The sequence below is a fragment of the Aspergillus viridinutans genome, assembly GCF_018404265.1.
Source record: "Aspergillus viridinutans IFM 47045 DNA, scaffold_3, whole genome shotgun sequence".
Classification (NCBI taxonomy): Eukaryota; Fungi; Ascomycota; class Eurotiomycetes; order Eurotiales; family Aspergillaceae; genus Aspergillus; species Aspergillus viridinutans.
In genome coordinates this window covers 334,124-356,119 of record NW_025091219.1, presented here as the reverse complement: position 1 = coordinate 356,119, position 21,996 = coordinate 334,124, and the positions used below count along the sequence as shown (strand labels likewise).

The 21,996-nt window shown below is 50.6% G+C and overlaps 7 protein-coding genes across 7 annotated transcripts; 2 read left to right on the top strand and 5 right to left on the bottom strand.

Moving 5' to 3' along the window:
• Nucleotides 1-55: 55 nt before the first annotated feature.
• On the bottom strand, nucleotides 56-2,882 carry Aspvir_005098 (SMP domain-containing protein; the record flags this gene model as incomplete). Its single annotated transcript, XM_043268317.1, has 2 exons — nucleotides 56-2,348; nucleotides 2,410-2,882. The coding sequence occupies 2 exons, from the start codon at nucleotides 2,880-2,882 to the stop codon at nucleotides 56-58; spliced, it is 2,766 nt and encodes a 921-aa protein (XP_043124252.1).
• A 1,466-nt stretch (nucleotides 2,883-4,348) lies between these two features.
• On the bottom strand, nucleotides 4,349-5,782 carry Aspvir_005097 (trans-hexaprenyltranstransferase; the record flags this gene model as incomplete). The annotated part of the gene is made up of 2 exons (XM_043268316.1): nucleotides 4,349-4,510; nucleotides 4,589-5,782. The coding sequence occupies 2 exons, from the start codon at nucleotides 5,780-5,782 to the stop codon at nucleotides 4,349-4,351; spliced, it is 1,356 nt and encodes a 451-aa protein (XP_043124251.1).
• A 700-nt stretch (nucleotides 5,783-6,482) lies between these two features.
• Aspvir_005096 (proteasome regulatory particle lid subunit RPN3) lies at nucleotides 6,483-8,573 on the bottom strand (the record flags this gene model as incomplete). The annotated part of the gene is made up of 3 exons (XM_043268315.1): nucleotides 6,483-6,626; nucleotides 6,730-8,027; nucleotides 8,099-8,573. The coding sequence occupies 3 exons, from the start codon at nucleotides 8,571-8,573 to the stop codon at nucleotides 6,483-6,485; spliced, it is 1,917 nt and encodes a 638-aa protein (XP_043124250.1).
• A 763-nt stretch (nucleotides 8,574-9,336) lies between these two features.
• Nucleotides 9,337-10,171, top strand: Aspvir_005095 (uncharacterized protein; the record flags this gene model as incomplete). Its single annotated transcript, XM_043268314.1, has 3 exons — nucleotides 9,337-9,401; nucleotides 9,458-9,814; nucleotides 9,871-10,171. The coding sequence occupies 3 exons, from the start codon at nucleotides 9,337-9,339 to the stop codon at nucleotides 10,169-10,171; spliced, it is 723 nt and encodes a 240-aa protein (XP_043124249.1).
• A 927-nt stretch (nucleotides 10,172-11,098) lies between these two features.
• Aspvir_005094 (putative transcription initiation factor TFIID subunit 12) lies at nucleotides 11,099-13,472 on the top strand (the record flags this gene model as incomplete). The annotated part of the gene is made up of 4 exons (XM_043268313.1): nucleotides 11,099-11,102; nucleotides 11,159-11,303; nucleotides 11,426-13,136; nucleotides 13,218-13,472. 4 exons carry the CDS (start codon nucleotides 11,099-11,101, stop codon nucleotides 13,470-13,472), a joined length of 2,115 nt encoding a protein of 704 aa, XP_043124248.1.
• Nucleotides 13,473-15,105: 1,633 nt separating this feature from the next.
• Aspvir_005093 (1-phosphatidylinositol-4-phosphate 5-kinase) lies at nucleotides 15,106-17,892 on the bottom strand (the record flags this gene model as incomplete). Its single annotated transcript, XM_043268312.1, has 3 exons — nucleotides 15,106-15,621; nucleotides 15,695-16,655; nucleotides 16,727-17,892. 3 exons carry the CDS (start codon nucleotides 17,890-17,892, stop codon nucleotides 15,106-15,108), a joined length of 2,643 nt encoding a protein of 880 aa, XP_043124247.1.
• A 2,481-nt stretch (nucleotides 17,893-20,373) lies between these two features.
• Nucleotides 20,374-21,637, bottom strand: Aspvir_005092 (histone H1/H5 family protein; the record flags this gene model as incomplete). Its single annotated transcript, XM_043268311.1, has 7 exons — nucleotides 20,374-20,514; nucleotides 20,574-20,747; nucleotides 20,810-20,868; nucleotides 21,007-21,137; nucleotides 21,269-21,291; nucleotides 21,450-21,475; nucleotides 21,571-21,637. 7 exons carry the CDS (start codon nucleotides 21,635-21,637, stop codon nucleotides 20,374-20,376), a joined length of 621 nt encoding a protein of 206 aa, XP_043124246.1.
• Between the last annotated feature and the right edge of the window lie 359 nt (nucleotides 21,638-21,996).

Here is a 21,996-nt window from a genome sequence, read left to right as displayed (position 1 = left end):
AGACTGGAGGTTACTTCCTTCATCAGACGTCTCAGCCGAAGCGGTACAATTCTCACTAAGGTAAAATTCCATCTGTTGCCGATAATATTTCCATGCCGTGCTTTGTGATACCGGGCATGCCTTGGGCAATGGAGTCATGCTCGCACGATTTTTGCTCCGTACCATCATCCCAGCAACGGCCTGCAACCACATCGTCCGATCTGGAAAGGGAAAGATCCCGAGTATTTTCCTGGGTCGCACTCGGCTGTACTATATCTATCTCAGAAGCGGAATCAGGCGCCGGGCTGTTGGGTGTCGAATCGTATGGCGCCTCAACAACGAGCAATTCGTCGGGGCTGCTTTCGTCACCCTCCGGTCTGGTAAGAGGCTTCCGTTTTGGCAGGGGTGGCTTTGGGACGGGCCTCTTCGCGTCACCTTTGGAACGCTCGGGGAGTGGCGGTGGTACAGGCTTCCGTCGAGGAATAGGGTTACTCTTGATGCCGAACTTATCAGGGCGCGGTAATGGGGTGCCTGGAGGAGGAAGAGGATGACCACGTCCGATCGGCTCGTCGGGAGTGCCTGCAGGCCGAGAGGTTCCCTGGCCATTGGCATCTGCCTTTCCAAACACACTCCAACCCCATTTCTTTGCTGCGGCGGTCGCTGTACCCAGAGAGATTGATAATTTTGGCTTCTCTTCGGGAGCAGTCGAAGACGTGACTGACCTTGTCGGGATTCCTACAGTTTCCAACGTGCTTCGCCTGCGCGATCTTTCGCTACTGATAGACGCGTTGGAACTTCCATTTCCATTTCGGAGAGCGACTGACGATTCACTGGCCAAGTGCGCAGATGTAGGGCGCGTTGGAGAGCGGCTGGCGAACTCGCCAACACTTTCAATAGACTCCGTAAATGATGATCCTCGACTGGGAGACAGCTTTTCTGGGTCCATCTGGCTGATTGAGGGCGGTGATCCATTCGGCGTCTTATTCGGCGAGCTAGGAGGCGAACGACTCGAGATCTCAATCATGGCACTGGCAGCGCTGCTCTTCTCTTCGCCCTTGGAATCACCCGTAACTTTTTGGATCTTGATGTTGTCAGCGGTGACGACAGGATCGGCCACATTAGAAAACGTCTGAGATCGAATAGCGCGCGGCGGAGACAGACCGCCTGCTTTATCAACGGCGGATGATATACTCATTTCGGAGTCTGTTGTGACGGACTTGGAGCTTTTGCGTGATTTCAGCGATCCGGAAGTGGTTTCCAAAAGCACTGGCATGCTCATTGCACGATCGTCCTTCGCCTTCAGAGCCTCGATTGTGTCATTCGTAGTCGGAGTCTGTGGCTGACTGACCGACTCGTCAGGAATCTCAGTCTTTGACTCTTGTCCTGGGACCTCGCGTTGCCAGATGCCGCCGCGGTAAGGCTGCGAAGCGGTGTCCAGGAAAGGAATATCGTCCCAGTAGGGCTGAACAACACTTTCAGCGATAACTTCGCGAATTCTACTCTCGATAGTTCGCAAAATAATGCCGTAAGTGATCTGCTTCGAGCTGACAATCGGTTCGATGTCCATAACCATGTTTGGCATTGTTTCGAAAGAAACCCACACTCTGTTACTGGGCGGCGGCTTGAACCGAATCAGCATATGGCCTTCAAGCTTCTTGAGAACTACAGCGAGCACAATGTCAACCTCTCGTGCCTTGAAACGAGGACCTAGGTCAATGCGAACAGTGGCCGAAATCTCAAGGCGAAAGTTGCCGGTATATTGGATGTCAGTCTCCACGCAGCAGTTTCCATCGACCGTCAGGTCCTTGAGCCTCGGGTTGGTGATGAAAGGGGCACCTTCGCCCATGTCAATTCGCTGCAAACAGATTTTGCTGATGAAGTTCGGCTTGTTGACCCGGGAGATCTTCTTCGTGATCTTCTGCCGAATGAAGTCTTCCACCTCCGGGGTCTTGTATAAGGCCAAGAACAGTCGGCCGAGCACGGCATTGATCCACCGCGTCTGCAGCTGCTCCTCGGATGAGTGCAGGCGTTGGACTAGGGTGACAATATGATTGACGTCAAACTGCTGGTGCTTGGGCGGACAATTTGGAAAGTCGCCCATTCGGGTCTGGTTCTGGAGCATAGCGAAGTAAAAGTCCTCCTTTTCAGATAAATTGTCGGAAAAGAGGAAGAATGGAGGAGTCGGCCCTCCCAGGTCACCAAGGGAGTCCAGCCGCCTCGAAAGACAAATGGCGTTTCTTTTCAGCCATAGTTCGCCCTCCAAGATTTCTCCCTCGCCACCGTAAATGCTCACATCGTGGTGCGCGAGCGAAATGACATATCGAACTTCCACCTGGTTGGCATCGTCATAGAGCATCAAATGGCCATGTCTGTTCATCGATATGGTCAGCATTGAGGAATGCCAAAGAGACGGCACCAATCGACACCTACCGCAAAACAATGTAAAACACATTACGGGCCCTTTTCCCGTTCTTGCCATTGTTTTTCGCAGGCTCGATCGTCGGCGTTTGCTTCCTATCAAACAGACTCCGGTACATAGTTTGGTAGACGCTGGGGCTCTCGGCGGCGATCACCTCACCCGCCGGGGTGGTTCTCTCGGGAGGCTTCCCATTGACTCCACCAGGGACATACTCGCGACAGACAGCAAAATAGCCAGCAGCGACATCAGACTCGTGAGTCCTATGGAACTTTTCTGCTAGCTCATCTGTGCCAGATTTCAGACTGAACTGATCATCGGTCGGTCGTTGAATGCTATCGGGAGATGGTCCGTCTGGATGGTCGGAGGGTGGGGAAGCGCGCGGAAACGTAAGATACGCATGGAGAAGAACCAGCGACAGGACAAGCGGGATGAAGGTGAGTCCGCCGATAAAGTATGCGAGAAGAAAACTACCGAACGAACCCATCGGGACCAAGTCAATCAAAGACGCAGCAGGAAAGGCTCCATTGTCGTCGGTATCACTGTTGCGACTAGGTGAGGGGAATAGAGCCAAGGGCAAGGCAGCGGAAGGAGCACACTATCTGGCAGATGATATAGGACGACAAGGAGAGAGAAAAGGAATGAGGGATTCAGGAGGTAGACAGAGATTCAAGAAGAAAAGAAAAAGGATATCAGGGACGCATGGAAAGAGAACAAGATAGACTCAGGCACGTTCGGGTCCAATACAATAATGTATCGCTGTACTTTGTCTCACGTGGAACAGACAGCCGGGGAGCTAGGTAGTCAGATCGATTTAAGGGCAATCAGTAACCAACAACAACATCAACAGTATAATACCAGGAGCACTTTGGTCTTCAACCCCTCAACTGCTCAGGAGTAGATAGATAGGTAGTTCATACGTATGCAAGTGACTGCCGTGAAGTTAAGTACTGCTCAGTTCTGCCCCCGTCCCTTCCGCTTGTAATAATAACAGATCCCTGCCATACCTTAGGAATCGACCTATGACGGCACCTGACGATAGCTGCCCCAACCGGGTTTAGCGTGATTTCTGGGCCTGGCATGAGGAACGTTACGAACTCCACAAATCAGCATCACCAGGTAAGGTAACTATTTAGCTGGAACATCATTGCTCCGATAAATCATCTGATGGAATATCAATTAGACCCATCCAATGAGTACAGCAGTGTGAGAGCATCAATCTGAAACCATTTTGAAGGAGGAGTTGAGTGAGACGGCGACGAGTAGATGGATAATTTGGGAATGATCAATTTATTTACTCCGTACATGCTTGCAGTCTATCTGTCTATCTGTCCAATAAGGAACTCTGCTGAAGTGCCTCACATAGGTATGCTTCGGAGTACTACCGAATTACCCTCAAGACATGGTCAAGATGACCTACTTAGGTAGCCACTCAAAGGTCAGATATCTAGCCCTCGATCATCACTGCATCATAGCACATTACAAATCTACGTGTCTCATTCATAGCTAAATGAATTCATGGTGCCGCAGTTCGCAATAACAACATACAGCATTTGATAATCTAATAAAAGCAAAACATCTATGTTCCCATAAGAATCACATAAAGAAACATTGGATCTATTGACAATCATGCTTTATGTCCTCCTGTCTCATTATCATATGTCCATGGCCTTTCTTATCACTATCAACCTGATGCAGAAACAAAGGGAAGGAGGGGACAGAAAGATGCAAATTCTAGCAATCATGGAAGGAGAGGGTTAATGATACATAGATAGTGGAAGGATAATGTCACACTCGGTCGTACTTCACAAGCGATAGCTGTACACTTTGGGTCAATATGTGGCTGGATGTGGAGAGCGTATGAAATTGGGAGAATGTTGTAGACCACTTAGTCCTGAGCCCCAGCCGATATACCGTCCTCCGACGGACTCCTGACGCAGCCTTTTGAGTAATTCAATTCCTCCGATTCATGGTTTTCTCGCACATCTGTATCAGACCACTCTTCGCTTCACTCTCAGGGAAATCGCTAATGGCAGCAACGGCCTTATCGGCGTATTCCTGGGCCAAAGCGCGCGTCTGTTCAACACCATCGCTCTTATACACAATCTCACGGGCCTGGCAAGTTGTCAGCTTTTGGTCTTATCACATCGCTGCGAGACGAATCATTTTCCGGGGCTAGAAATCACCACTTACTCTTTGTACGTCTCCTTCCTGGCTAAACTTGCGGCCCACTAGGGGACCCAGCTCAGGGTTTTGTTTCCAAGCGAAGAGCAGCGGGGCAGTCGCAAGTCCCAGTTCCAGATCTGCGCCAGCAGGCTTGCCCAACTCGACCCCGCTCACCGTATAATCCAGCAGATCGTCCACCAGCTGAAATGCCAGGCCCAGATTGCGTCCATAGGAATAAGCAGCTTCAACCACCTCGGGCGCACTACCACCAAGCAAAGCAGCTGCGCGGCACGATTTGCTGATCAGACTAGCGGTCTTCAGGTAGGTCTTCTGCAAGTAGTACGAGATGGTTTCGTCGGTGAAAACGGGATTTTTCTCGTCCGCTACAGTGTTCTTCAACTGCATGAACTCGCCCTCAACCAGGTTGGCAATCACAGTGGCGAGGAGCTCGGTGACTTCGGGGTCCCTCAAGCGCGCCAGAGCAACGGAGGCTCGGCCTAGCAAGAAATCTCCGGCCAGAACAGCCATTTTGTTTCCAAATTGGAGGTTCGCAGAGTTGGACGACCGGCGGGTGACGGCATTATCTATCACGTCGTCGTGGAGAAGCGATGCAGTGTGGATTAATTCGGTAATCTCAGCGAGTCGTCGCTGAGATGGCAGGATGTTCTCGTCGCCCGCAAAATCATATTGTGCCTCGGCTGACTCTGAAACAAGAGTGTTTGTATGCGGGTTCGTGTCGGCGAGTACAGAGGGTGATGAAATGGGATCATTGACCAAAATTGGGGCTACATCGTTTGGACGACTCTTCCCCGGAGTCAAGGCAGTCGCCTGAGACATGAGCAGCACCAGAAGGGGACGCATGTGTTTACCCTCGCTTCGGGTATAATATTTGGCCACTTTATCGAGAGTCGGATGTCCCGAGCCGAGCAATTGACGGATATTTTTCGTTAGGAACTTGAGCTCTTTTCCTACAATCCTCAATGGATCCACCGAGATCTCCGGAGGAGCCTTTGGTAGACCTTTGAAGATTGTCTGTGCTGCAGAAACGGCAGCGCCGAAGGGAGAGGCATCTTTCCGCCGGGTTGGGTGATACCTTCGAACGGGTGTCTGAAATTGTTTGGAAAGAAGGTCATCGCGGAGGCATTGCCAGCATATCGAGGTGGAAGGTGTTGTTCGAGATGCGAGCACAAGGCCAGAGGCCGAAACCGTTCGAGCTCTCATGCTCAGGCGACAGTAACTATGATTAATTTCAGAAGGACTCGCAATCTAATAGAACACACAAGATAAGGTACAAGAGAAGCTGAGAGTCCTAACGAGTCAAGGCGCCGTGTGCCTTTCACTTTGCGGAGTGCATAATGTTTCCACAGTTATCAAAAAACGGCCGAAGATTTCGAGCTTACGGAGCTGCGCTCGGGCCGGAACGGGAGGGATGGCAGCTTCCAAGTTCCAAGGCCACATCAGAACACGTCGTCATCACAATTGATCACCACGCTCGTACCATTTCAAGGGCGTGTGAAAAGACATTGGCCGTTATGTCAGGTTTTTCTAAATGGAAAAAGGCGACTCGTAAAGATACTTCTACAGGAAACGCGGTGAGATTTTCTTGTCTAAAATGTAAATGGAGATTACAGAGAGATCCTGTTGAGACTCCCACCAAGGTAAGATGACCAGCTCGACGGACGACATCTACAAGACAAAATCCGTCCTGATAACCGGAAACGAAATAAATCTGTGAATACAGGAAATATGGAGAATCACGCCCGCAAGTTTAGCTCAGCAAACTTTCCCCTCATACACATCCGGGCAGAAAAAATGGCGTAGCATGACTCGGATACTGCAAAAGCCCAGCCTGGGAACCATTTGCAGTTGGCAGAGGCAAAGCTGAGCAGAGTCACTATATGAGCAGAGGTAGTGTGGGCCACTAGATGGCGTCAAAATCACCGCCAGCGTCTTCGTCATCAATGTCCCCCTCCTGAATCTCTTTGGCGAGCTCTCGTTCCCGTTCCCGAGCCTCCTGTGCGCTCTTGAGCTCGAGGCGATGCTGATTCATGGGAAATCTCATGGCCTAACACAGAAGAAGAGGCAGATGTTAGCGATGAATTCAAAAGACCGTCCGGGAAATTGGGAAAAAAAAAAAAAAAAAGTAGCTGAAAACACGGAAAGCCTACCTTGACGCTTTCGTCATGCAGAGCCAAGCAAGCCCGAATACGTTCGTGGAACACCTCTCCAGGCTCGCGAGTAGCATAGATATCTCCGACTTCCTTACTCTTCATGTATCCGTGCTCATGATCCAAGGTGGCCTCAATCACACCATCGCGGATCGCCTTGGCCACGATGTATTCTGCCGACTCCTCACTGTCCAGGCCCAAACGCAGGCAAATGTCCCGAAGCGAGATGCGAGAGTAGGACAACGACATCATCCGGATACCCGTTTTGATGACATTTTGCCTCAAACGCAGGATCAGGGTGTAGGTACCATCTTTCCGGAATGTTGCACTGTGCGTATTTACAATGTTCAAGAAACCATCCAAATCTCCAACGCTCACGGCTTGGACGAGTAAGAAGTAAGGGTGCAAAGCACGCTCAAGTGCAGGTTGGCGGAAGATTGCACGGTCGGGAATATCGCCCATCAAAAGCTCAACAACTACAAGCAGCTTGTGAGAAGCCTGATAGAAACCACGAGCACTGTGACTCGAAGGAGACTTGCGAGTAGCACCAATCAGGTGCCCGTGAGCTTCCGTATACTGCAGCTGAATCGCACGAATACGGCCCAGATAATAAAGGTACCGAGCAATCTGATTGTTTGATGCAGAAGGCGGAAAGCGGTTGTGCGAGATGAGCAAGTCAGCCTGCGAGATATGAGACGTAGACAAGTAATTCCGCAGAAGAAGAGTCATCACGGTGGCCTGAGTATCGACATCTTTCCGGAGAACGGCAGTCCTAAGAGCAGCGAGCAAGGGCTGGCGGATGGATGTAACCGCCGCAGCAGGAGATGGGGGAAGGGGAGCAACCTGCTCGAAGAAGAGGGAGTAGTAAAAGTACACGCGAGCAGCAAGAGAGTCTAGCGTGCGACGATTAAGAGTCCGCAGACGCTCAATCAACGCTGTCGAGAACTTTGCGCCCCCTTGAATATCCTTCTTGTCGTAGAGGTAGATCTGAACGAGGATAGATAGATAGGTATCAACCTCTGGCAGTATTTCTTTCGGAGCAGACTTGTTCTTCTCCGAATCGACCTCCATCTTCGAACTTGCAAGGGCGCTCTCGTAGGCGCCAGATTGATCAATGGCTTCCAGCAAGAAAGCAGCAGTAGGACTTGAGGGCGGGTAAGTCTCAACGATCACTTCTGCCAGCACATCAGCAGTGATGTGCTTGCGCATTGAGGATATCGACCTGAGAACGCGCAGTGTAAATCTGGGGTCGAAGTGGGCTACAGCTCGCTCGAGGAGTGTGAAGTTGGTCTTGATATCTACAGCCAAGTGATAACGGTCGATGGTTAGGCATGCGTCCATCAGGACAGTAGCGGGAAAAGAAACGAACCTTGAATGGCCTTGACTCTGGGATCAACCTCCGACTCGGGCTTTTGAGAATCAGTCTCTGCGGCCTCCATGACAACATCTTCCTCCTGATTCTGTCCTTTCTCTCCGGATAACCTCGAACCCTTGGACGGGGGCACTACAACAGTCATCTTCTCGTCACCTTTCCGATCCTTACGGGTGTTGAATGAGGATGTAGGCCCACCTGCCGTATCCTCTCCCATCTCAATATCTTCAGAGCCGTTCACGCCGTTGGTATGCGGCTGATCACGCTGCTCGCCCATACCGGAGTTAGATACGTTATTGGACGAAGCCGCCGGTGTGGGAGATTTGGCCTTGCTGGCGGCGCCGCGGTTTGGCGCGGCCTTGTCCTTGTTGGAACTTGAGCTTTGCGAGTTGGAACGCGCTTTTTCACCGTTAGCAGATGAAGAAGTATCTGACTTGCTGTTCGATCGCAAAGAACGTTTCTCGGCCGGCATCTTTCTTCAACTTGAAGCTCGGTTGAGCAAGAAGCGATTGTAGGGCCGGGGAACGGAGGAAGGGGAAAGAAGAGGACCAATGTCCGAGGACAAGAAGAAAGTCTGCAAAGAAATGACGAAAGGGACAAGAGTAGGGATTGAAGAACCAAGAAAAATAAGAAAAGATGGGAGATGGTGCCTCGGTGAGTAGGGGAAGATGGGTTGATGAAGTGGTGATGTGATGTCAAGGTTGACCTGGAGATGGATGGACAGCGAGAGAACCAGCACAGGGCTTAGTCAGTTGGGGCAAGCTTACTGGGAGCGGCAGCTGATGTGATGCCGGAGCTGGTCAGCTGCAGAATACTACTCGCCTCACTATTATTATTATTGAAACAGATAAGGAAAAACAAAGAGGAATAGGCCGTCCTTTTAAGCTGTGAGTTGGTCTACCAGCAGTGCAGTCTAGACTAGGTATATCTCTTCTTTCTACTAGGGACCTCAGCTACGGAGTAAACTGTTCTTTTTTGTCGGTCGCAAAACAGAAAGTATTGTGAGGCCTCAGGCAGCAACCAGCTTGGCAGCAGCTCCTTCTTGGCGGTGATTAACGCGACCCAACACCGACGCCATTGGATGTTTACGTTCGGAGTAATATTGTCTACGGAGTATCTACGGAGTAGCCTGTAGTACGATCTTTTATTTAATGAGGCTCCTGGAGCACTAATCTGCATACTATATTGTGGCAATCATAATTGTTCATCAGACTCAACAGTCAGTGGTTTCCACGATGTCCTTACTCGAAAACCATCTGGAGCAAATCCAGCTCTCCTCAAATGCCATCGCCGAATTACCGTAAGCGCATGGCCTTGTCTCCTTCGGGACTGTGTGCTGATCGAGCTTTTTGACAGTTTTCCGCAACCTCGCATATTCACCAATGCTCTTTTGGGCCCTCACGATATCACCGCTTTGATCCGCGATACCGAAGCTCATGAACGAGCCCTTTTCCAGACTGACCCGTCTGCCAAGTCCCAACGGCGAGCAACAAGGAGGGGAACAATGTTTCAATCCGAAGCGGAGGGAGAGTCCATGGCGAGTCGAATTTATGCTGCGCGAAATAACAGAAATCAGTCGGCAGTCGCAAGAGTCCTAGGTTCTGACATGATGGACGAGATCAAGCGCTCTTCGGGAACTTCAGCCAGGGGAACGCGAAGTGAAGTCAATATTGACGTCCTTCTTCGCGGGGCGGAGATTCTCTGCAATGTCTAGTAAGCAAGCTGCTCGTATCAATTACCCTTCATTTGCTGGTGCTGATTTCGTGAAGTCCCGTCGCTGGTGCCCAGGAGAAGATTGCCACTCTGCGTTATCGTCACGAGTTGATTAGTGATTCTATTGCTCAATTAGAAGACCGAGTAGCGAGGAACACCGCAGAATTGGAGCAGATGAGCCACTCGTACGGGAACGAGTACGACGACTATGACAATTCTACCACCGCACCGCCAGAAGTCACAGACGCCGATATTGAGCGAGAGATGGAGGAGATCAGAGAGTTGGAAAGGCGGAAACGAGCTCTAGAAGCGCGTGTAAGCGGCATGGAAAGGGATTTGGGTGGCTTGATGGGCTGACCCGTCTGGCCGACCACTTTTTAATGCCTTATAATCAGCGTCCTAGACGTGAGCATGAGCCTCTCTTCGCTTCGACAAGCTTCCGCCCTGAGTGCTGAATCATTTTCAATGATCGGCAATTTCTTCTTGCCCTTGTCAAGTACGTCCCTTGGCTTATTCAGATTAGGAAAGTGAGCAGACAACCCTATGTACAGCACTTGAATGTCTGTGCTCAAGCAGGATGTCGAAGCGGGTTCCTGGGCTTTGCCTCCAACCAGCCCGGTCAGTTTGGGCCGTCTGCGCTTGCGCGATGGGCCTGTAAGCTTCATGTTTCGAACTGTCTGCAAACAGCACGTTAGTCTTCGGAACGAGAGCCCAATTGGGCGAGACACAGCAGGTCGAATGTTCAAGCAGATGACGAGTTCCCCTTGATAGATCTCAGTATTCTCTGCTGAACAATGCGTGTATGGGTTGGGTTTACGAATGGAATAGGGGTTATATGATTGCAGCAGCCCTTTTTCTCAGCAATCACTCTGAGAAGAAAGTGAAGGGACTCTGGCATGACTCTCATTTGTCATTCTATCTGGAAGATCCTCAAGTCTTCTTTGACAGTGAAAATCAGCGCACCTGTATCTTAATATTCGCTCATTGAATTTGACCAGATTGTCGATGATTCTTTGATCACAATGGCCCTCCTTGGAAAGAACATTTGCCCTCCGCCATCCGCGCTGTAGAGAGATCAACATGTCCGATCAGAATCGTCGTTGTACTTGCTCTTACGTAGATAGCGCGTTTGGTAATACCCGCCTGACAACGATGCACAAGCGTCAAGTATGCCTGGAATCCTAGTTCCATGCTAGTGTCAAAATCTACTAAAGAACAGCTCAATGAGTTTGTGGGAATGTACAATCAACGAGCCGAATCGATAGCTCATCAGTCTACCCGAAGATGCGTTAGAAATATTGAGAAATAACCGTCAGTGAGGGCGCACTCCAGTGTTCGTCGCAGCTAAGGCTGCGATGCCAAGCCTGAGGCTCCAACGCTCCCTTCCGCTTCCTCTCCGCCATCATTCATCGGATACTTGGACTGACCAGGCTTCATCAGTCCCTTTTCTCAAGCTGGAAGGCTACGTCTGGAGTCTGAAATTCACTCTGTGCGAATTATTTGACCCTTTTGCCAGCGTTACGAGGGCTTTACAAGTATATCTCATCTCACCATCACGACGCAGTCCAGGGCCGAATTCACCATTTTGACCTCCAACTAACACCTTCAAAGTAACCTCGTCACAAGCGCTGCCTCCTTTGTCCCGTTCAGCTACCTCCCTCGCGAGCCTCGGCCTACCCCGTCAAGCTCCTCCTTCCCGATTAGACTACGAGATCTCTCGCTGCCGATCAACATGGATGGCTCTCAGGCCCAGGCAAATCAGCCGATGGTTGCGCCTCAGCAGCACTCGAACCTAATCCGGACAGACCAGGTTCAGAAATTACCTCATCTCAATGAGCAGCAAAAGGCTCAGCACACCCAGTTGGTGCGCAATTTCTGGGAGATACTCAACAGCCGGGACCCGCAGAGTGCGGAATACCAGAACGCCCACGTGAGACTCACACAGCTCTCTCAAAATCTGATGAAAGGCATGCGAATATTTCAACAAAACCGCCAGCAAGCACTGCAGCAGCACCAACAGGCTCAGGCGGCAGCTGCAGCCGTGCAGGGACAGCCAGTCCAACGTACGCAGTCCGCCAACCCGCAGTCTTTCGCGCAGCTTCTCCCACAAATCCAACAGAAAGTGAACGGTCTTCACTTCTTCCTCCCTCCCAATATCAGCAAAGAACAGGTACAAACATGGCTGCCGGAGGCAAGACTACGATACGGTATTGCGCTGCAAAAGCAGGAGATCGGACGCGTACGTATCGCGGAACTGCGCCAACAGTTTGCGCAGCGACAGGCCGCTGGGAACATGAGCCAGGAAGAGGTGCAGGAATTCAAAAATCGGCAGCTTGCGGCGGAGAAGCTCTATCGAGAAGGCAGCGACTTCTTGAACAAATTCAAGGAGCAACAGGAATCCTTCAAGACACAGCAGCAGAACCAGCAGCTCAATAGGGCAGGGCTACCGAACGCTGCCCCCGGTCAACCTCAACAGCCACAGGGGACTGCAGAACAGGCTGCTCCTGCCCCTGGGACTGCGCCTGCCGCCACACCTGCGCCCACTGCCGGTGACAAGCGTCCAGTGAATGTCCCCGGACCCATGCACCCTGGGCAAGCCCCCACTCCGGCACCTCACACCATTAACTCTGCAGTAACTGCGGCGCGAAATCAAGCCGGACAAGCGGCCATGTCTCCCTCCACGACTCAGCCGGGCCAAGCGCCCGTCACACAAGCTGCAGGCACCGCACCTGCCGCTCCCGCCGCGCCTCCCCATCAACCACAACAGCAGCAACCGCAACCTCTTTCGCAACAGGGGACTCCAGGCGCGCAGGTCACATTTAGCCAAACCCCCAATCCGGACGGTTCGACGCCGACCCCTTCAGCTCCACAGCCAGTCAACGTACAGGGTCCACCACGTCCTTTGTCCCATCAAGCTGCGATGGCGCAAGCTGCTCAGAATTATACCAACAACGCCGCGAACAATAACATGGCTCAGCAAAATGTGTCGCAGGCAGCTGCGAATCCTCATGCACATCCTCAGGGGTATATTTCCAATCGCGCGTCGGAAAATTCAACGCGTAACATCAACATGGCCATTCCAAAGAACCTCAACGTTCCTCCTCCAGAGCCGGTCAGCATGGCACCAGCCCGGCCCACTCTGTCCGGCGGCCCCAGTCATGGCGCCATGGGTATGATGGGCCAACCAGCCATCCAGAAACATCCCGGCTACGTTCTTGAAGGCGAAGGCCAGCGTGTATTGAGCAAGAAGATGCTTGACATCCTGGTGCGCCAGGTCACCGGAGGAGGAGAGGGTGAAGGGCTTACGCCAGACGCCGAAGAGGTAAGTTTTATTCTCGTATTAGCGCTGCGTCCGGCTGTGCACGGCGTTTAGAATATGCCATTTGCTAAATCATCACGATAGTTCATCCTGCAAATGGCCGACGATTTCGTTGATGACGTGGTCACTGCTGCTTGCCGTCTCGCCAAATTGCGCCCATCCTCGACGCTTGAAATCCGCGATATCCAACTCGTCCTGGAAAGAAACTACAACATGCGCATCTCCGGCTTCTCCACCGACGATCTCCGCACCGTGAAGAAACCGCAGCCCACGCAAGGCTGGACTCAAAAGATGTCAGCCGTCCAGGCCGCCAAAGTTACTCAGGGCAAGACCGAGTAATCCACTATCCCTATTTCTTCTCCCTTCCTCCTTCATCCTCCCGACTAAAATTATGAGGGAAATCGCCAACGGGAGAGCTCACAAGGCGGAGCACTTCCCGTCAATCTTCGTCTGGCTTTCCTTTCATCCTCCAAACCACGGAGAACTTGAGATCCGACCCCTAGAGTAACACTCAACGTGAAACATTATACATTATGCGTATTCGGGCTGGCGTCATCGGTGGGGTTGGGCCTCTACTTTTTACTATTCTTCTTTTTCTGATGGGTTTTGCCCTTGCTAGATTGTCTTTCCTCCGGGCAAACTATGAATTCGTTCAACTCCTGGAATGTTGCATCTATCCCGGCGTCATGATTTGAGAAGGCCTGTTATTCTGATATACCACCTTAGGCTAGGCACAGGTTCAACGAATGGATAAAAACTTGATTCATGATTTCATGTCTGAAACTGCGTTCTGGGGAATACAGTCAGAAATCTAGACGCTTCCTTCTGGGTCTCCCTGTAAAGATATCATGTGTCTTCAAAGGGGGATGCATTGCGGGTCTCGTTAAGTCAAAGTTGAGGTCGTAGGTAAGCATAGAATGTCTCAATAAGAAGAACGGAAGGAACCGTTGATGCCGTAAGGAAAGGGGAAACTACCTTATCACTTGGGTCATGTTCATTGCTACTGAAGGTAGATGTCATCCCCGGATGCCATGTCGGAAGCAGGAACATATTGGTATCAATTTTCTACTTGGTGTAAAGTCTTCTATCGATCTTCTAGGGCGTAGAAAGTGCAACAGTAACTCACAATGCGAGAAAAAAAAGACAATGATGACGCGCTCAAACCTGCTCACAGAAATTAAAACAAGGCTTCTCCCAACCGACTATCGAGTCCAAAATAGAGATCCAAGGACAACTGAGAATCACCAGAATAACGTACAGGAAGGGAAATGGCAGGCAACGAGGTTCCAAGAGTGTCTAGAATGGCAGAGAATTGCAGGGCCGACGATGGGCGGCTTTGATATGGGGTAACGAGGAGCAGCGCCGACAGAAGGAAAAGCAATATACAAAATATGTGGGATGCAAGGAAATATTGGGGGGATGGAAAAGAATAATAAAAGGAGAAAATTGTTCGAGAGACGGAGATTAAAGACAATCCATGTAGCCCTTCGCATAGGAGATTGTCAGCTAGATGCGCCTGGCTTGGAGTCGGCATCTACCAGAAGAGAATGAATGGACAGAAAGGCAGAGCAAAATTCACAAAAGGGAATGAAAAGATGGTATGAAAGTGTTTCAAATGATGGTGCGCATGGTCGAAGATAGCTTTGTCATGGTGCAAAGAAGAAAAACGAGGGTTGGAGACAGCATTGTCCCAAAATGATTGAAGGGCAACGGAGGACACCATGGTACTAAGGAAAATCATGTCAATCATGGTAACATGGACACTATCAGAAAATCGGTCTCCTCAAGGATTGGTGAAGAGCCGACAGATGGCGGGAGAAGATGCGTCGCACGAACATGCAAGGTAAACGATCTATGGCGCCCAAGAAACAAAGCGTCATTGACAGCGAATGGGGATATCACGAGATAATCGACCGAAAACAGCACGCCAGAAACAGAAATGGAGTCGCGGAGCGTATAATTGCGACGCCGGTCATCGGCTTGCTAAGGGTGATAATGTGCCGTTCGGGCCGCTATAAGAAACTCCTTTTCCTTTTGGACCGTCTTGCGAACTGCCCATGTCAGGCAAGGGCGGCAAATCCTTTTCTGTGAGCGACGGTCCTTGTCGGCTATGCTGGCTGTGTCCACCAACACTGCTCTGCTCACCGGCTTCGTCCACTATGGGCAGGGTCGAAGTCGGACCTGGTCCGTTGGCATCCGCAGGGTCCCAGACAGTTGAAAGCGTTCGAGGATTCGTGGTCGAGACGTCCTTTGCGGCCTCCTTCTCGGCAGCCTGCATTGTTCGTTCGACAGACTCGGTTCGTTCTGCTGATGTTTTGCCCTGCGCTCGAGCTTCTTTATGCCGTTCGACTTCCTCCTTGGACATAGTAATGCCCCGGATAAATTTAATAAACCGGTCGCCATAGCTCTCAGGCGGAATTGGGGAGATCTGGCTGCGATCATGGGAAAGTCCTTTGAAAAAGTTTTCCAGTTTCTTCACGGTCCCATACTGTCAGAGTGTCAGTCATTGCTCAGGGCTCGATGGAAGACTGGCTGCTGTTGCATTGCAGTAATGCACTTACATGCGTCAGACAGTCAATTATGCCAAGGTAATAGATCTCATCGCCAGGCTGCCCGTTCTCGTGAGTAGCTCGGAACCCTCCGTCGTCGGCATAAAAGATGTGATACTGTCTCTCGTCTAGAATCTCTTCGGGCATCTTCGCGGTGGCTTTATCAAGCGGCACAGGACGCTCCCTTTTTATGAGCATCCGCAGCTCACGTGCCTTGCGTTCGTTTTCCAGCTTGGAAGGAGTGCGCATCAGCATGTTTGGATTCGTCTCTTCTTCACGGTCACCTCCCGGTTGAAACACTTGCAACGTCTTGTCGCGAAGCTTTTCTTCGTTGCCTCTCCCAAGATCGTGGATACCCACCAAAAGAGAGTAATCCATGATCTTCAGTTTCTTCAATAGCTCAACATCGCGTTCCAGCTGAGCGAGGAAGAATTCCCGTTTCGAAGGCCCGCATTCCAGGTGACGGCCCCTGCGAAGCCAGTTTAGATCCTTCAAAGTGGCCCGCGGATTCTTCTCAAGATCCTGCTCCCGCAGGTCCCGGCCGATTGTTGACCCCTTCAGGTCGAAGGTCTGGTGGATGTCGCGGTGGGGGGGGAAGAGGTTATTCATGACCACGAAGTGGATCTTGCGCCCGTATGCCATCTTCACCCGGTGAAGACCATAAAATTGTGATATCAGCGTGTTGGGATTCTGCTCCACATGTTTGTAATATTCTGGAAGAATCTTTCGCAGCAGTTTGTGTTCGGAGTGGTGGATAGTCTTGATAATGTACTTGTAGTCCCTGGAGAAGTAGAAGAAGCTTCCGCTTTTTCCTGGCGAGCCCAGCTCGGAGAGGATATACTTGCTGGTCAGGGACATCAAATAGTCGGCCGGGTCAAGGCGGAACTTGGCTCGCAAATGCCGGAAAACCCACGGCGCATAGTCCTTAAATTTGAAGTCGTATTTTGCAGAGGGCGTCAGCTCGTTACCAGTACTAATAGCAACGAAAATGTTAGCCAATCAACAAGATTTGGGAAGAAGAACGGAAAGTGACAGTCGTCATACATATCGAAAGAGAATTTATGCTTGGCTTCAAAATCTGCGGGTGTTAATTCCCGGAGCATTTTCGCGTTGATCCTCGACACCGTAAAGCGAATTCCGGTCAGCATATTGTACGCAGTCACCCAGTTAACGTGGTTCTGGTCGACTTTTGTTCCAACGATGACACGATCGTCATCGTCGTCATCACGGCGTTTCCTTCTTGACGCTCTCCTTTGCTTGATCGCTTCCGCCCAACGCGCTGCATCCTCGTTCGGGTTGGCCTCGTCAGGAACCGAGTCCGAGTGATTGGTTTTGGTAGCCCGCCGAACCAAGCTGAGTGACGTTCGGCGGATTCCCCCCGCTGTTGGAGATAGCCGACCACTGCTATAAGCCGTCTCGTCGGCCTGATCGCGGCTATTACGACGCCCGCTGGTCGTTCTGGGGACTTGCAGAGTATGTCGATGTCGAAGGCCTGATGCTGCGGGATCTTGCGTGTGGCTAGCGTCAGCGGCGGCTGAAGGGAGAGGCGGGGAAGAATAACGGTGGGGAGCTGCCGTCTGTGAGGGAGACAATCGATCGGGTTCGGATGCGAGCCGGCTGGTATCTTCGGATAGCGAGGTCGAGAGGATGTTCCCGTTCGCGGCCACAGTCGAGTTCTGAGAAACCAGTTCGTCAACCGACGGTTGGGGGCGATCTCCGTTAACCAGCGACTTTCCGTTGGGGGTTCGGTGGCTCGACGAGATCCCATTGACCTGCTGCGCACTGGAGATGGACCCTGCTGCTGAGCCAACGCCAGCACTGGCTCCAGCATCAGAAGATTTCCGAGTAAAATCCTTGTCCATCGTCATTGAAAACCGGCCGCTCTCCCTTGGATCGCGGACCGATCCATTTCCTAATGAATGCATGCTGCCATCTTTCGAATGTGGTAAATCTCGTGTGTAGGAGCTAGCGCTTGACCGGGGCCCATTCAAAGAATAGGCACTGCCATTCTTCAGATCTGAGGAATAGTGACGATCTGTTGGCTGAGATTCGATGTGGTTCGTATCACCGTTCGGCCAGTTTGTCCATAAAAACGTATTTCCCAGGGGGGCTCTGTCGTGCGCTTTCCCTTGCGGTGAATCAAACGGGCGAGGGTGTGTGGCCGTAGCAGTAGACGACTGATAAGGCCCGTCGTTGGAGAAAGAGGGCATGGTGCGCTCCTTTTTTTCCCTTATTGTTGCGGCTCCCAAGGGGCAGGGAGGAGGAGTTCCAGGGGAAAGAAGGAAAGAGGGGATGGGACTGTGACGTGAGGTCTGCGTGGACCAACGAATCCGAGCAAGCAGACGGGAGGAAATCGCTTCGGGTACTTAATAAGATGACGCTGAGAACCAATGGGAGGACGACAAGATGGACAAGCGACAGAAGGCGTAGAAAGGGAAGTGATTGTGACAGCCGACCGATCAAGCAACACGGTATATTAATTCAATGCACGTAATGATCAACTGAATGCAAGGCAACGAGGGAGGAGAGAGGTGGGGGGTGGTGGTATTCTTCCCGAGTCGAGCTGGAGAAGCCAGCCGGGGTAGGCGTGGCAGAAAGTTCAGCGACCGATAAGCATGTTCAGGACGGAAAGAAAGAGTCGAGACAAGGAGACAACGTGGTCAGAGGCGGCGAATCACCGAGACAGACCAATCTAATAGCCGAAGGATAGGGGGAGAGAGGAGGATGAGATTGGTCAAAAACGTATGAAGGTGAGGATTGAAGGGAGGAAGGAGGAGAGAGAAAAGAGAGAGACAGCTGGAGCTAAGATGGAGAGGGATGACCAAGCTCGGATAGTTCGAGATGGCGTCCTGAGGGGAATGATGGTTATTAGATATTAATATTATGCTCTGGACATATTCTGTATGATTGGAGTTATGCAACAGTATAATTTGTCGCTCAGTCGGCCGATGCACGGTAGAGGGATTGACTATGATAATACTGTATTGATATTGATATTGGTATCGATTCAAGACAGTTCAGAAAAGGAGTGTGGTGGTAATATCAACAGGAACAAACACACGGAGAGAGCAAGAAAGGAGAGGGTGGAAAGACGGAGGCCTGGAGTCTACAGGTCCCGCCCAGGAACTACCTAGGGATGTTCTTTTCTTAGATCTTTGTATTATTATTACTATTACTGCGCTTTAAGGGCCTCGTGGAGTTCATATCTGACGATTCATGATACTCATGAAGCCTCGTACGGATGATTGGTGTTTTCCCGGAAACAAAGAGGTTGGTTATTTGACTGGAGAAAACAGGGCCAGTCTCAACTCCACTGTTCAGCTCCAATGGCAGCATCAAGATCATTATTATTTCGGATTGTTATGTTTGATCTACTCCATAGAGTCGGGTACAAACAAATGCATTGAGTTTGACTATGTCCAACGATGTTAGATGTTGAACACCCCTTTCATTGCTCCATACTGATGTCCGTAGCCGAAGAGTGCCTAGCTGAAGTACTACACCCAGGCTGATTACGTGCTTATTGATGCCACTTGCACTGTGCTAGATATCATCATGGTTCCTAAAGTAGGCGGGAGTCTACATTATCAAGGACATAATCCCAGGCAGAGCTTTCTATCTCTCTGTTTTATTGCTACGGATTTCGCAATGTTGGTTTGGACAAGCCAGGCACCTTATATATATATCTGACACAGGGGACTCCTTGTCCAGTGGGTATATTTACTTAGTAGATCGCCTGGCAATCAATCAATTGTAGGTACTCCTGTCATACCAATAAACATAGCAGCTCAACAGCTGACCATTCTAACTGCTGCTCTGATAATAAGCATTCTCTTCCTGCCCACCTGCTCAACACCTACATCCATGCAATGCATGCTCTCCTGTCATGTCAGGAGACATCATCTGCACGCAAGGGACATCCTCACATTTCTGAAGTAAACTGGACCGTCCCATAATTCATGCTTCCATCCAGAGGGAATAAATCCAGTCCAGACGCGAAGAAAACGCTGAAATAATGAACTACTCTTAAGTATCTTCTTGCTTCGAGCAGCCCGTCCCTAACTAGAAGATCAGTTTGCCTGCTGGAATTCCAATGCTGCGCGCAACCGTAGCTCATGGTTCAATATTGCTGATCTGCTGTTCAACATATGTCCACCCGACGCGCACATCTGGCAGAACGCGTATCACAGAGGCTAAAAGAAGAAGCCCAGAGAGCGTAATTCAAATTTCCGCCAACAATATGGCGTAACCCAAATGGGTCGGGAAGTACGAGCCAAATAGCAGTACAATGACCACCACCTACAACTACAGTCTACGTGTGTCCGTCGTATAAACATGAAAAAAAAGCAATTCCATTTCAAAGACGTATCCTCGAACGAGTGCCCCAAACGCAGATAACATGTTTCCCCCTGGAAAAAAAGATCCCCCGCAGGACGCCAACCCTACCAACATTCCAAAAACATAAAAAATTGAGCGAAAGCAATCGACAAGATATCCCGTGAGCAGCCACAGCAACGGCCACTAAAGATGGTAGGCGGCGGGACAAAGCAAATTACAACAGAAGGGAAGAAGATAAAGGGATACAGCCCAAAGAGATATCACTCAAAAACGCACGTCACAGACGAAGAAGCATTGGACGGGAAAGGAGCAAGCACAAGAGAAATCGCTCAGAACGACCCCAGCGATGGCATTTATGCCTCGCTCTTCTCGGCCTTCTTAGCCGTTGTGGTCTTCCTCTTGGTGGCCTTCTCAGCGGGCTTAGCTGTCGTCTTGGTCACTCGGCCTGACTTGGTCGTCGAGAGAACCTTGGGTTGGTCGACCACAGCAGGGGCCTGCTTACGTATTAGCATACACTGGGAATTGAGAAGCAACAGCGATGATGGTCACATACCGCAGTCGAGGCCTTGCGAGGTTTGGCGGTGTTGGCCTTGGGTCTTCCAACAGCTTTCTTGGTGGTGGTGCCGGCCTTTTTGGTGGTAGCTTTGGCAGCAGGCTTCTCGGCCTTCTCCGTCTTCTTAGCGGCGGCCTTCTTGGGGGCAGCAGCCTTTGAAGTAGTAGTGGCCTTCTGTATGATGCATATTAGTTATGTCTTTGCTTGATCGATTCAACATGTACTTTTGAACTCACCTTGGCAGCTGGTTTAGCAGCAGGCTCCTTCTTGGCAAGCTTCACAGGGCCGGAAGGACCTGGAAATCGAGACGCGTCAGTGTTACGATTCAGCAAAAGAAACACGCGTAGCCAGCGAGACGCCGCAAAACGCTCAGGATTGATCGAAATGATCAGAGAGCACGAAAGGTAGAGATGCGCGGCAGACAGCGACTTACCCTTGGGCTGAGTGAACTCTCCCTTCTCAACACCGGCCTTAATAGCCTTGTTGAACTGGCTGTCAAAAGCGGCCTGACTGGCGAAAGCAATTTTGTTGTTGGCCAGTACATATTTCTTGATAGACTGGCGACTGTAATGATGTAAAAAATCATACGTTAGTTTGATCGCGTCATAAGAAGTAAGGTGATTGTGAGGGGAAGTTGAGCCACGTCGCCAGCGGCGATGAATCTATACTGAGGATAAGGGCAGAAAACTACATACCTGCTACCATTACGCTCTTTGAGCTATAAAAGAGACGTCAGCGACCAACTTGAGATAAAATAAAAAGCAGTCCGATGGGTGGTTGGGACAATCAAGCGCCGTGCAGACGTGTCACGGTCGGGGAAGTTCCCACCCGGCACCATCATCAAAAGGCGCCTCGGAAACAGCGTGATTAACTCACATTCAGGATAGCATCCTTGATCATATCTATATTTTCTGAATTAGCAGACATTCGCGACGAAAATGATATTAAAACCACCCAAACGCGAAGTTGTGGTGATGAAAGATCAGTAGAAACATACCACGGTAGGAGGCGTGGCTCGAGGTAGCCTTCTTGGTCGCGCTGGTGGAAGCTTTCTTGGGAGGCATGTTGAAAGGTAAGAGGGGGATTGGTGTTTCTGATGGTGAAGGTAGGTATATATATAAATCAAGAGATCCAGAAGAAGGATTCAATGTCTAGAAGCTCCTAAAATAGACTGCTGGGTGGTGTGCGAAATCGAGGAAGAGAAAAAGCAGTCGACAACGGAAGGGGTGGAAAAGCCGCGGGGCACCGCGATTTATAGGGCAGCCGGTGTTGACACAGGATCACTCGCAAGCAGAAGCGGCACAACACGTCGAATCTCTCCCTCCTTTTCTTCGCTTTCCTCTTCTCTAATTTTTATTTTGCCTCGATATTTGTGCTTTTCATATCTTAGACTTTTATATAATGATTTAGCAGGTACATATTG